Consider the following 13830-nt stretch of genomic DNA (forward strand, 5'->3'; position numbering starts at 1 on the left):
ACAATGCAAAAGAAATCCTCTACAGTGAACCTGTCTAGACCAAGCTAGGTGGCATGTCTTCTACAATTTTTTGTTTTCTTTTGCAAGAAAAAAAACATCCCAATTCACCATTCCCAAGTTTTTAAATAGAAGTCTTCTCATTCCTTAATTAAAGAATTTTCTGGTTGGCTATAGATGTTCTCAAGTACGAGGCCATCATCACACCAGACTTGGCTTGTACCCTTTCATATTAGAGGTCCATGTTTGGTGGCACACACACGTAATGCTAGCCCACGTGTACAAGTGAACCCCTGTGAAAGTGAACACCTCTGCAAGTGAACTGGTGTGCAAGTGAACACGATTGACCTTGTGCTGCAAGGGCAGCATAAGTACAAAAATGCCAGACAGATGCACTCACACCCACATTCACTCATCCACAGCACCACTAATGACCGCATGCGCTCTCCTCAGCACTCACTCACATCTCAGGAAGGAGAGCGAGCAAGCACAACATTTCATGAGCAAACACAGACCTTATGCAAAACAGGGCAGGTGCTGCTGCCAGGCTGTCCTGTTATTTCTCCTTTCCTGCCTGCCTCAAATTCATAAAGCTTTAGCAAGGGTTCCCACATTGGAATCGGATAACAGCATTTTAGGGTTCTGCAAGCGGCCAAAACATAACAGATTCCATCCCTCCTTGGGAACATTTTTACACTACTTTTTGAATTTAAGAATTAAAACCAGCATTTTTGCACTTCGGTAGTGTTTGCGATAAACATTCGTTGCAACAATCATTGTGAGGCCATAACAAATCGTTAGGGAAAAAAATTGAGGGAGGATATTCCGTGGCACTCTGGGAAGACAGGTTGAGTTCCCCCAGTCCAGAAAGCTTGCGAACCCAATTTAGTGGCTCTCACACATATGTGGAACTGGGTGTTAAGCAAAGCTTTCTTTGATGTTTATGCAAACGTTGAAGCAAATGTTATGCAAATGTAATGTTAATGAAGCACTAGGTTTGAGGATTGGGCAAGTTGGTATTGCATTCTAGAACTGGTACAGCGCAATATACAAAGGAAGAAACAAGCAAATGTTCACTCAAAATGACTCGAATGTATGTATGTATGTATGTATGTATGTATGTATGTATGTATGTATGTATGTATGTATGTATGTATGTATGTATGTATGTATGCATGCATGCATGCATGCATGCTATGAGCGTCCCCTTTGGAATGGGGCAGTGGGTTGCGCCATCAAGATCTTATTATATTGCCTCATGTTCTACCTATGTTAAAAGAAGAAAAGTAAAAGAAAAAAAGCCCACAGAGAAATCTCATCACCAAACTTTCTGGACCTCCATTGGGAACTTTGTTTTTCTGCACCTTCGTTGTTTGTCATTTGCCTAGTTCCACGAATCTTCCAATCGCCTCTTACTGATCTCTATTGTGGACATGTTTACTTTCCCCCTGCTCTCACTGAGCCCAAGGGCTTCAAGGAGACCAGAAGTGCCTAAATCAGCCGCTGCGCAGATATCTTCACATTCTAATAAGACATGTTTTATCGTTACCCTAGCTTTACCACAGCAAGCACATGCTTCTTCTTCCTTGTTGTATCTCACTTTATAAGTGCGCGTTCTAAGACATCCTGACCTTGCTTCAAAAAGTAATGAGCTTCCCTTTGAATTATCATAAATTGTTTCTTTTCCGATTTTCCTTTTTCTTCTTAAGGAGTTACTCATAACAAGTTTCTTTTCCATTGCCGCCACCCGTGAGATTATCTCAGCCTCGCCAACTTTCCCCTTGACGTTCTTCGTTGCCATGTTGCTCACCATACCTGTCGCATATTTGCTGGCAAGCTTCTTAGTTCTTTTTCTCCACTGTGGATCAATGTTTTTCGTGTACAAATATCTGAGCACTCTCTGAGCCCATTTACTTTTTTCCATATTCCTCAGTCACTTGTCATAATCAATTTTACTCTGCACATCCCTCACTTCAAAACTTGTCCAGCCCATATCACCCTGCACAGCTTCATTTGCAGTCTTCTCCTAAGCGCCCAATGTGAGGCTCCCACTGACCTTTGGTTGCCATAGAGTGCTGATTGTGCCCCCGACTTCAAGCAAACAACCACATTTCCAAGTGTAAGTCCTGGAACCATTATGCCTTTCCACATACCCCGGAGCACCTCACACCCGTATCCCCACAGCGCTCTGTGCTTCCATTATGGCCACATTTCTCTTCCCCTTTACTATTATGTATTGTTTTTTCCTGTGTTTCCATATATCTATTGCCTTCATTTATCCATTTACCAAGGTATATATAGTCTTTTATCCTAGGTATTTCTTGGCCCTGTACTGACTGTCTGTTCACTTATTTCATTGAATACGCTAAATTTCAGACCTAAGTTCTCACCTTCCCGTCCACAGATATTAGCCAGATGTTGCATATCACTTTGCCTGTTAGCTAGCAACACAATGTCATCCACATAAAACAAACCTAGAAGCTGCTGCTCTATTACTGTACTTGCCTGTTTGTGTGTGAGATTAAACTCAATATTACTTTCCTCTAGCACCCTTTTCGTCCTTACCATGTACATCATGAACGGCAGTGGGGGTAAATAAATAAATAAATAAATACAATGAAATACAATGCTGGCGCCATCTCAGGGGCACCCTCTTTAGAGCCCTAGCGTCACATAAAGGCAGTGGGTAGTGGCCTAGTGAATAGTGCAAAGGCAAAACTGTGTGAACTTGGCAAGGCGCCAGCCAGAAAATGCGAGAGCAGGAGGCAAGGAAAATGCCAGTTTAATAAAAAAGCCTTCACTGTATCACAACTAGGGCAGTAATAGGTGGGTAGCTCGCTAAGTTCGTCGTCACCCACCTTGCCGCAGACAGGGCAAGGCTGCGCAGAGGGGGCCCTGCCACCATTGCCACCCACTTTGGTGATGGGCCGCATGCCAGCAGCAGCTGACAGGGCCGGTGACAGCCGTCCCAGCTCCTTGTCCGAAGGAAGACCGATGCATGGCAGCGACAGGGAAGCTCCAGTTGGATCACCGCTGCTCCCTACACCTGCGTGACAGTTGCACATAAGGAACCCCTGTGCGAGACCCACAAGCCGACATACTCGACGATTCGATTTCCACGCTCAGTGGAGCATCACCAGATTTACTATTGCTTTAAGTATTCAATTACGAAGCTGCCTTAACTGCTCCATCATCCATCCAACATCTCCAAAGACTAGCTGTACTTGTCGAGGACACAGCCTCTTCTGTTTTGCTTGGCAGAGACGAGCTGGACTCATCTGTGTGGCGATGAAAAGTGTTTCACGTCAGATGTCCTTCATTAATATGCTGGATCACTGTAAGAGACAAACTGCATATATGTTCCTTAAACACAGATGTAATATGGTATAATTTACTGGAATAAAAAGATATTAGTATGTTTTGTACACTTTTTTCACCAAAGATCCTGGGTGTTGTAGGGTTAACATCCAAACACACGAAGCAAGCTTATGCCTATTTGAATAGATTTTCACCTGATTGCTTTTAGTGCATGTCTAAACACCTTTTACTGTGCACCAAAATCAGCTATTGTTTCAAACACATTGGATTTAAAAAAGAAATATAAGCTAGCCAGCTCTAGAAAGCCGCAAGCTGAAATAATAACACAAACAAGCCAGCAAAACTCAGGTGATGCAGTACAGGCTTCTACAACACATTTCTTGTGTATAGGTTGCAGACCGAAAACTATGCCCCCCGTGCCAGGTGTATGCGGAAGGACAGGCATGCCACGCCCTGATGACAGCCCTGTCAGAGTACTTCTGTAGCAAAATGGTACACCCACCTTTAGAAAAAATGAACAAAAAGAATGAAATGAATATTAATCAGTATAACAAACACTAGAATTACTTTTATATGAACCCCGCTCTAAAAATATTTAATAAAAACTCTTCGTTGCCAGGGAATGCCACTAAAGACTACATATTTTTTTCTCTCAATTTAGCAAATTAATGTTACGCTACAGACAACTTGGGAAAAGTCCCAGCACACAGCATGTACACTTGGCCAGCTCACTGGGATAGACCCTAGTCAAGGCATTCAACAAAATCTGCCAATGTGTCATTTTTTGCTGGCTTGGCTGCTGTCAGTGACTGAACTGGGTTCATACCATTTGCATTGAGCCCAAAGCACTTGGAAACATGCAAAAGTGCCTTACATGCTGGAGACACCAAACCAGCAATGGGACCCTCTTGCCCCCAACTAACCTGAATCCGGTGCATGAGTAGCTGCGCCAAAGGCCTGCGGCGGTGACAACTGCAGTTCACTGTCCCCGAGGAGGTCGAATGGGGAGGGATCGGCAGGGGCCGTGGCTGGTCGAGGGGGCAACCGCAGCAGACCATCCAGGGAGCCAAATGGAACCTCAAAACCCTCGTGCAGCACCTCATCCTCGCTGCACACAGCACAGTTGTAACTTAGTTTTTCAATTAAATGACACTGTCGTTGTAGCACGTTGGTAATTACAGACTACAGCGGAATGAGAGTTCTAGCACTTGTATGTGCATGCAAACACTTCCACTTGTAAATCGTGTGCAGATGAAATTCTGTGTAACATCTGTTAATGCTTCTTAAATGTTTTGAAACAGCAGTTCTCGAACTTTTGAGAGATCACATTTTACGTATACTTTTGCAAAATACAGGCCCCTCTCAGCAGTCTCCATTTACCCATGTCTTGCATCAGCCGATTTCATTCCATGCCTGCAAATTTCCTTATCTTGTCATGCGACCTATTCCTGCCACCCAACAACCTTTCTTTTCACTTGTCACTGATTCAGTTATAATAGATTCAAACACATTAGAATAAATTATATATCTACTGATGCAGAAGTACGAAAGATATACTAGCAATAAATTTGCTTTTACAGGTTAACATCCATTATTACTTACCCATAATTGATAGCACTGAGCATGGCATCACCGGCATGGTCATAGGCTCGGCTAGATGGGGATGAAGGACCCTTTGTCTGGTCCTTGGGAGAGAACGGCGCAGCCTCGGGAAACAGGTAGAGGGCCTGAAGTGGTACGAAAACCACAATCACAAGAACGTCAAACACTGAAAGAACAACACATGCATGAAACACATGCCTTTAAACCATAAACTTGCTAGACTGTTCAAGAATCATCCATGCAACGAAAGCTAAACCTTCACAATCAATGAACAGAGAAAAAAGCCACAGCCACTTTGGCTCAATTTGAAATAATTAATGAATGCAAAGAAAAAAAAAGACGCAGCTTTTTAGAAAAGGGCGTGGACATGGGACAAGCAGTTTTCCTCTATTTCATTTCAGGAGACAAGACAACCAAAAGTGAATAAAGTTTGGCTGATTAGCGCTGCTAGGTAACTTTCTGAGAAACTACATGTGTTTGTCTCTGCATTGCATAGCCCATCAACAAGCCCGGCTTAATACTGACGACATCTTTGCTTCACTAGGCGTTATGCTGAGGTCAAGACCTGCTTCACTTTTAGGCACATTGAATCTCCCCACAAACAGCAGGACAGTGTGAACACCATTTAACACTATTCCTCTGAATGGTGAATGAAATGAATATTGTCAAACACTACTTTAGCCCTTTGCAGAAGCAGAACAGAATGACAAAAAAAGAATCCACCGGGTTAATCAATAGCACGTGTTTCCAAGAGTGCACTGCTCCTAATGTTTGAAATGGGAAATGAAACAGATGTCTCTCGTGTTCTCTTATTTTTTACGTAGCTTTTAATAAATGAAGTTCCCTCTGCAAGTCAGTTATCTCTTGTACAAATATGGTGAAAGAATTTCACATGGCTAGCCTAACCAGTCCAGTCTGGCTCAGCATCTCTTTAGAGCTTTAGAAGATCAATGAATACTGAACATACCAGGCAAAACTACATGGCAGGCTCGAAACTTTGCTACTGCATTATAGTTTGATGCTGGAACTTAAAAAAAAAAAAGGTGTTTCGGAAGCATGATCACAGCAAGAACTAACAACCTCTTCTGAAAAGTAATTCAGAATGAAGACTGTGCCAGGAAACCGAACACAGCAAAGAATGAAATTACACTACAAATGTGTGTGTTGGAGCCTACACGCAAGTTTTTTTCCCCCCAATTCGACAGTTTGCCCTGCAGCATAAAAGGAATGGTGCATCCTAAAGATATACATAAAGATAATTGTCTTCAATAAAGTTCAGCAAGGATTTATAGCACAGACCATAATTGCACTAGTTGTAATCCAGTGGGCCGGTTGGGGGCAGTCTCATTTTAGACAGGCAGTGGTGCCTTCACAAGCTTAGACCGGGAGAACACCACAATGGGTGGTGTGGTAGGCATGCGAGAGCAGCTGGTCGAGGGCACAAGGGGCAAGTTATGTCTTGTCGTTTACGTTTGCCTTGCCCAATTTGACCTGAGCACCACAGTTTAGATTTGTGCTCTGATGGGCACATCCAATTAGGCAAAGCCTCTTTACTGGAAAGGCATGGCGACAATACCTGGGTGGCGTTGTCTGTCCCCCCAACGAAGGAGGACAGCCCAAAGGCCGAGAAGTCCACCGTCATGGCTGACTGTGGGGCCGGGGAAGGAGAGGAGGAGGGTGGGGGCGGAGAGGGCGCCTCCAGGCTGCTGGACATGCCACCTCAGCCGCAGCCACAGCAGACGTCGCCCATTGCCGCGCCCCCTGTGCCAGACCAGACGACGACAAGGTGCAGAGCTGAGTCAACATGGTGTGTAATGCCTCGGGTCACAAGTAAATGCTCACTTACTGACTGACCAATAGATCAAGCATGTGGTGTTCTACTACAAAGGGTAACCGCTAATTGATTGATTTTAACTGCTGATGGAGTTTCATGCGCCAAGGCTGCACCGTGGGATATGAGGTAAACCATAGAGAAAGGCTCTGGAATTTTAGCCACTCGAGGTCCTATAACATTCACTTATATCTACTCAGTTTTCCATAAATAGGAGTGCTAGGTATGCATGACCCTGCAAGCTAAACTCAAATTTTGATTTAGGATTCAATGAAATTTAGCAATATTCAAATGAGGGCCTAGTTGAAAGTAGAAACTTGTCCTTGTCAACTCTGATTTATGTCTTGGCACTGTTGCATTCTAAATCATGCAGAACCAACTAACTAGTCCAATGACTGACCTAACAAAGTCATCTTCTAGTTCGACCACTGGCTGATTTACACTTAAATTCACCACAGAGGTCGCACTTTCATGGTGGCTTCAGTTTAATACCACATTACATTTGTGAGCATTACTTATCTGTCTTGTTCACAATAAAGCTGAAGTGTGCATCGTCTGCGGCAATATAACTGAACTTTCACAGTAGCGGTGACAGAGGGCTCTACTGTTCCATTGCAGAGAAATTTACATTTTTTGAGTGGCATGCACTTCAGTTTTATTACAAACAAAACAGGCAAATAATGCTCACAAATGTGATACTAAACTGAATGCACTGCAAAAGGTACCTCTGTGTAAAATCTGAGAAGAAATCAGCCAGACAGTTAGCTTGGAGAATCATGCATACCTGATGCTTTTATTTATACAACAAGATGTACAAAGCATTCTTGCATCCTGAATAAAATTTGGCTGCATTTACCTATGAATCGCAGAGAAACAACTGTTCAGGAGCCAATTTACAGCCAAGTGCGATGGGAGCAGCTCAAAATATTTTCAGTGCAGTCTGCCGAGTCCCAACGAAGCACCTCACGCCTGCCTTGTGGTTCAAGGTGATCACTTTGTTTTTAATGTATGCGACCTTACTTTTCCCTAGTGGAATGGCAATTTTGCACCTTCTACGTTTGTACAGGTAGGTTTCCAAAGACAAATGACACAAGATTACGCACAAGCTTGAACCCACACACTCGAATGTACTTCACATATCTGCAACTTGATCAGCTAATGGTGATCAACATCCTAGAGCTACAGCTGGATTATGAGATGCACCCCAAAGAAGGACTCTAGATTAATTGTGACAACTTAATACAGTCTAATACTAATTAAAGTTGTCTTCAGCAGTACTCTGCAGAATAAAGTGAAATGCAGTCATATTGAGTAAGCCGAGGGTTCAATTTACCTGAAAGTTGATATCAGTGTTTTTTCCTTGCCACCACAGAACAGCGCAGGGAAAAAAAGGCCCCATACACAAAGTATACATCATGACCAAAGGGGATAGGCGACAAAAATTTAATCACCTGTAACTGATGCAATTTACATGTTCATGCACTAGGAGCTACATTATGCTGGAAATGCATTTGTAAGACAAAAAAAAAAAAAAGCAAGTTTCCCATGAATCCCAATAAATGACAAGTACATCCATCAATCAAACTGCAGTGTACTGCAGAACTGCACTTAAAGGAGGACACTAAAGTGGTTGCCAGTACATCAATATGACATCACAGATTTCAAATTATTTTCTTGTATTTGAGCCATTTCAGACCAGTTAAAAGTTCTTGTAGCTTACAAAGTTCAGTCTTGGTTTATTTTAGAACAAGATGAAGGATATCTTGGCAGATAAAAATTTAATTAGGCTTGAGCAGATGCCGTTAAAATTCATGACGATTTAGTGTGCAAACTTTGAAATGGCACCCCTACCGCTGCCACCAGTGTTTCATTTTTGTGTCTCCTCATGCTTATCCAGCCCTCTTATCATGCTAGATTCAAATCCTCTTCTCATGGTAATTTACTAACTAAAAATATTTTTCTCTTAAGAGTCTCTCTAATATATATTCACTGTAAGGCTGACAAGTTGGTAGCTGGAATTTGAAGTGATATCAAGAAAAAGAAAAGCAATAATAAGAACTAGGACAAAATCAGTGAAATCGTTCAGATGCATCTACCAAACATATAGGGAGGCTAAGTTTGCCTTACTATTGCTTGCAGGAATCGCGCTCAAGCCCTCTCAACTGTTTTAACTGTCACTTTGCTTCAAGCAATTAAAAGTCAATGTGCTATGCAGGACTTGTCTGTACATATATGGCTGTACTCATCTGAGTATGACGTTTTCCATTTTCTGCAAGAGAATGCGAAAATATAAAAACAGAGCACTACTGCGCATTATTATCTTGCCACCACCGCATGCATTTTCGTAGAAGCTCCAATATTGCCATCCATCTATGTGCAGTGATCTTGGCATCCAAAGGATTTGAAACAGGCATCACTTTTGAGCACTTGCCCTTCAAGTTTACTAGAGTGCCAAGCTTTCACTTACATTAAACTGTCATGTACGCTCATGCTATGATCTGAAAAAATTTTTTGTATATATCTCTGCATTAAAAAGCTTTGTCATTAACTGAAAGCAATAACATGTTATAGCACTCCATTTCCTATAGGATTGCATTGTCATACTGAACTACATACAAATAATGCAGTCGAGAGTGCATTCACACCATAACTGTCCCATCTTCAGAGATAAGCAAAGAATACTTTTGCAACAATAATGCAGGGTTCACTTTCCTAAGGCCAGCTGTATAGATTACAATGCCTGTCTGCAAGTAGGTAAATTCTGATGAATTAGTACTTCATAAATGGACAAGGCAGCTGCAAGGCATGGTACTACTGTTAAATGTGATATAGTACTCAGTAATCACTTGCCAAGCAAACTTTTGTTGTGTGACCAAGCAAGGCTGGCACAATTCATGCTGCATTTTGTCGCGGATACGTTGCGCCAAGAAGCACTTTCATGAGGTAAAAGCACTTTCACTGGCTCTGTCATCATCCCAGTGAGAACAAACTCAAAACATTGCAGTGCAAAACACAATACATGAAAAATTGACCGGTAACAAGATGTTTTCAGTACAGACGGCTGCCGAAACGGGGCTATATAAATTTAAACAAATAATGTACTTGTGTGCAAACAAAGTTTACAGAAAATGCACCTGTTCGCCATCAAAAGTTATATGAGTGCGATGAAAACCGCATTCGGCTCCAACAGGTAGGCTGCGTTTCACTTAGTCATTATCATCATCATTCATTGCTCAATGCAGAATTATATAGTGCATACTATAGAACCTCCTCGCCCGCGATTAAATGCAGCTTCTCGAGTTGAATCGGTGATGCATTACACGGCCACGGTTCGGGGAAGAAAAAACAAAACTACATGCACACACTTCTTGCAGTACATCCGAACTGCGGCTCGCGTCCGATTCACGGCCGAGCAGGTGTTGCCGTTTTTCCAGTGGTTTAATGCTAGGCGACGCGCGCGCGCGCGTAGAAACGCCGGGAATCCATCCTAGCCAGCGAACGGCAGAGGGGATTTCCTGTCGACTGGCAGGAAAGACCAATGGTAGCGCACCGTGCACCTGGCGCCGCAAGATATCCACGCACGCAGCCCGGCGACCACGCGCGAAAGCCGTTTCCGAGGCACAGAGTTCGCGTAATTCAACCGCTACTCGTACGGCGAATTCAAGGTTAGCGTTTCTTTACGACACAGGCGTGCTGATCGCGTGCTCCGCAAATCGCGAGCGGATGACGGCACGCGAGACACCCCACACACGGCGGCGCGCACCACACTGCTTGAGCGCAACTGCGTGAGCGCGCCCAGCGACGGTAGCACGGCGCTCGGAAACCACGGCACACGTCCGCAAGATCTGCAACGCGTTCGCGAGTGATCTTCGCGCGAAAGATAGCGAATCGCGCGGCTGCGGTCTTCTCCCGAAGCAACGCGTCGGTGCAAAGATACAGGCCGCACAGTGCGCCGATCCCCGCACGACAGCTTTTGCAGCCGTGCAGCCTGTTGCAAATGCAAGCCGAGTGTGCCATGGCGCTTTTGCGTCTGCATCGCGAAGCTAACCTTGAAGCACGCCGAATCACCAGCTTAGCAGCAGCAGCCCGGCAGTAGCATAAACCTCCCACCCTCCAAGCGAGCTTGCGGATCGCCGTGCAACTCCCGAGTGCGTCATGGCATCGCTACAGAGTTTGTCGGCTGCATATTGCCGCTGCACTCACTGGGGATGAATTGGCGTCCTCCGCGTGGGCAAGGGCGGTCTGCTGAGGAGTTGCTGCAACGATATCGTAGGCGCGGTGGCTTGTCAACTTTCCGCCATCGAGGTTACTGTAACTTTTCTTTTTCTTACGTTCGTTTTCTTTTCTCTCCTCTGCGTTGCATTTTGTGCGCAGCCCCGCTGAATGATACGCCAACACGCTGCGAAAAAGAGTTCCCAGCGCCTTCAACGAATGAAACATTTGAGTGCGATTATACTTATTTAGCTATATAATGAGAATTAGCCCACATCTTGCCACTTATTAATAAACCATGGTATCAAGTGTATTTGGTGTTTTCGATAACAGCTCTGAATGCGCATTGCGGACGAGTACAGGGATGCGCTTGGTAAAAAGTAGTCCCGACAACTGTTCCTATCGTGCCGTGCTGTAATATCGCGTACAACGTTGCTCTTTAAACCTTGAGTACAAATCATAGGAAGGTTGGGAATGTGTTAGAAATCAGAAACTTAGCAGCGTTGCGGCTTCTATTTGCTGTTGCTGGAATTAGATAGTCTAATAGAGGAGATCAAGCCGTACGAAGCTAATGCCCCGCAGCGAACTGAACACGATTTCATAGAACCTTTCACTTGCCAACGTTCATCGAGTTCTTGCGTTTTAAGCTGAACACGCGAGTGATCAGTAAATCATGAATCGTGAAGTGCAAAACACAACGAAGGAAAAGCTTGTATTTATCTATGAGCAAACGTGCCCCTACTTTGTTTACGTCATCACATATTTCGCAAGCACAATACTAGTGCGTTTCTGGTGACGTATCTTTAACTGCGACTGCTACTGGCTGGCTAAAAATACCACTGCAACACTGTGGCGCTGCTTACTTTCCCAAAGCAGCTCTAAATGGCTTAAAACTCCAGAGCTTGTTCTATCAAGCAGCGACGTAAACATTCGCCATGTGCGAATCTGAGTCGAGTAGTGATGACGGCGATTCAAGCGATTTTTTGGGCTTAAAAGACTCAGACTGGGACTCGAAACTGCAGGAAGCGACAGACAAAGCATACGAGTTTATTAAAGCCGACCTAGCTTTACGTGAATCGGCGACGAAGCTCCTAGCCAACGACTTCGGCCCAGCGATCGAGTCCCGACCTCAACCGGCGAGTGAGAAACGGCTGCACAATTCCCGATATCCTAACCTAAAGCGAACCTCAGCAAGTAGCGCGTTCTTGGCAGAAGTCAAGCATGCAAAGCTAGAAACCAAGCAAGATGATTTCTTACCTGCCAAACATTCTGTTTTACCGGCGTGCGCCCTGGATACATCCATCGTACTCTCTGACGAAGAGTGGAGTAACGCTGCTGAGTATAGCGCACGGACAGTGACAAGCTCTTTCCGACGCATCAAAGCGCACAACAAAGCGCTTGTGGCCACTTCTTGGGCTCCGGAGCCTTTCGGCAAGCTTCTGCTTACTGCGTCTCACGACGGCCATGTCAAGTTGTGGCAGTCCACGACCGGAAAGTGCGTTTACGACCTTCCTAGTGAGGACGGCATCAGGAGCGCCCGCTTCACGTTGTGTGGTAGGCGGTTCGTGCGGTGCGGGTGGGACCGGCAATCGATCGTCGTAGACCCGACCTCGAACGCCGTGCTGTTTTCGTGTAGGCCTTCCCAGGGCCTTCCTACGTGCGTGCGCCTGGACCCGTCAAACGAGTCGACTTTCTTTGTGGGGAGTAGGGATGTCGCAGAGCAGTGGGACATGCGCCGAAGTCCGGCAGGAATGCCCGTGCGGACGTTTTCCGTCCGCTGCGGAGAAGTGCTAGACCTGCTGCCCCTTCGTGGCGGAATAGAACTGGCCTGCAGCGGCGACCTCGTCACGCGAGATTCGTGCGAAGCCGCACTCTCTGTGTGGGACGTGGGTTCCGGCGCGCGACTGTCGGGTCAGCTGTATCAGGAGCGATACACTATTCCTTGCCTCGAGAGTCTGTCCCCGAACACCATATTGGCGCAGACCAACGGGGACTACATTGCCATGTTCCATGCCGAGCGACCCTATCGGCTCAACAAGCGGAAGCGTTTTGAAGGGCACAAAGTGTCTGGTCATCCGGTGAGGTGCACCGCGTCACCAGACGGTGCGCTTATCTGCAGCGGCGATGCAGAGGGTGTCCCGCACATCTACTCGGCTCGGCACGTGACCGCGGTGGGTGTCGTCTCGCTGATGGGGGATAACACGCCCGCTACGCATCCCGACTGGCATCCTAGTCGTCCCGGCTTGTTGTCGATCGGTTGCGCGGACGGGTACGTGCACTTGTGTCGCTAACTCCCAAATAAAATTCGTAATTCCCATCAGTCACGTGGCAACCTTGTAGTTCACTTTGTAAGACCATTTTTTTTTTTTTTTTTTTTTTTTGCTGGTTGAAGAGCGCGGGGAAAATGTGCTGTATTGTTATATTAAGCCAATGATATAAAATTTATTCTGTCATTCACTACTTGCTTGCTGGATGCAGGCAACGCACACTCACTCTAGCTTCCATTCTATTGCACCCGATGCGTGAAACAGACTGTAGATTGAATTTGCTTTTGTTAGCACTCGTGATTGTTATGACTACAAAATTTTAAAGTGTACAGTGCTTACTTAGCAATTGAAACATGTTAATTGGACCACCTGGCAGCCTGCATTTCTGGCACCATCAGAGAGCGCTCGGTGATCATTGTGTGACCAAACGCAATCCTAATGCTTCTCAAACGCTCTCGCTTTCATAGTGTATGAAAATATGCAAACTTGGCATCCCTAGTGCGAACAGGTAGCACAAAAAGTGGCGTTAACCGTGCACTCCCAGTAATGCATTTCTATCACTAAGCACTGTACGTCGTACCAAGCTATCGAATATCACCATGA

General features: G+C 45.1%; 2 protein-coding genes across 5 annotated transcripts in view; one reads left to right on the forward strand and one right to left on the reverse strand.

The window, feature by feature from the left end:
* The window catches only part of LOC142563654 (uncharacterized), a 40527-nt gene extending 29405 nt beyond the window's left edge, over positions 1 to 11122 (reverse strand). For 2 of the 4 annotated variants that reach the window (XR_012824369.1, XM_075674239.1), the window contains exons 1-5: positions 10952 to 11122; positions 6494 to 6678; positions 4918 to 5042; positions 4239 to 4423; positions 2856 to 3043 (exon numbers count right to left, since the gene is read on the reverse strand). Coding sequence is in view for 3 of the 4 variants with exons in the window: in XM_075674239.1 (XP_075530354.1) it covers positions 2856 to 3043; positions 4239 to 4423; positions 4918 to 5042; positions 6494 to 6631 (636 nt within the window). In the remaining variant the exon portion in view is untranslated. The other 2 variants (XM_075674236.1, XM_075674237.1) reach the window with 2 other exon arrangements.
* Positions 11123 to 11855: 733 nt separating this feature from the next.
* On the forward strand, positions 11856 to 13417 carry LOC142563658 (WD repeat-containing protein 25-like). The gene has a single exon (XM_075674245.1). It carries the CDS (start codon positions 11896 to 11898, stop codon positions 13249 to 13251), a length of 1356 nt encoding a protein of 451 aa, XP_075530360.1. The 5' UTR covers positions 11856 to 11895; the 3' UTR covers positions 13252 to 13417.
* Positions 13418 to 13830: the final 413 nt, after the last annotated feature.

Source organism: Dermacentor variabilis, chromosome 11 (assembly GCF_050947875.1).
Source record: "Dermacentor variabilis isolate Ectoservices chromosome 11, ASM5094787v1, whole genome shotgun sequence".
Taxonomy (NCBI): domain Eukaryota; kingdom Metazoa; phylum Arthropoda; class Arachnida; order Ixodida; family Ixodidae; genus Dermacentor; species Dermacentor variabilis.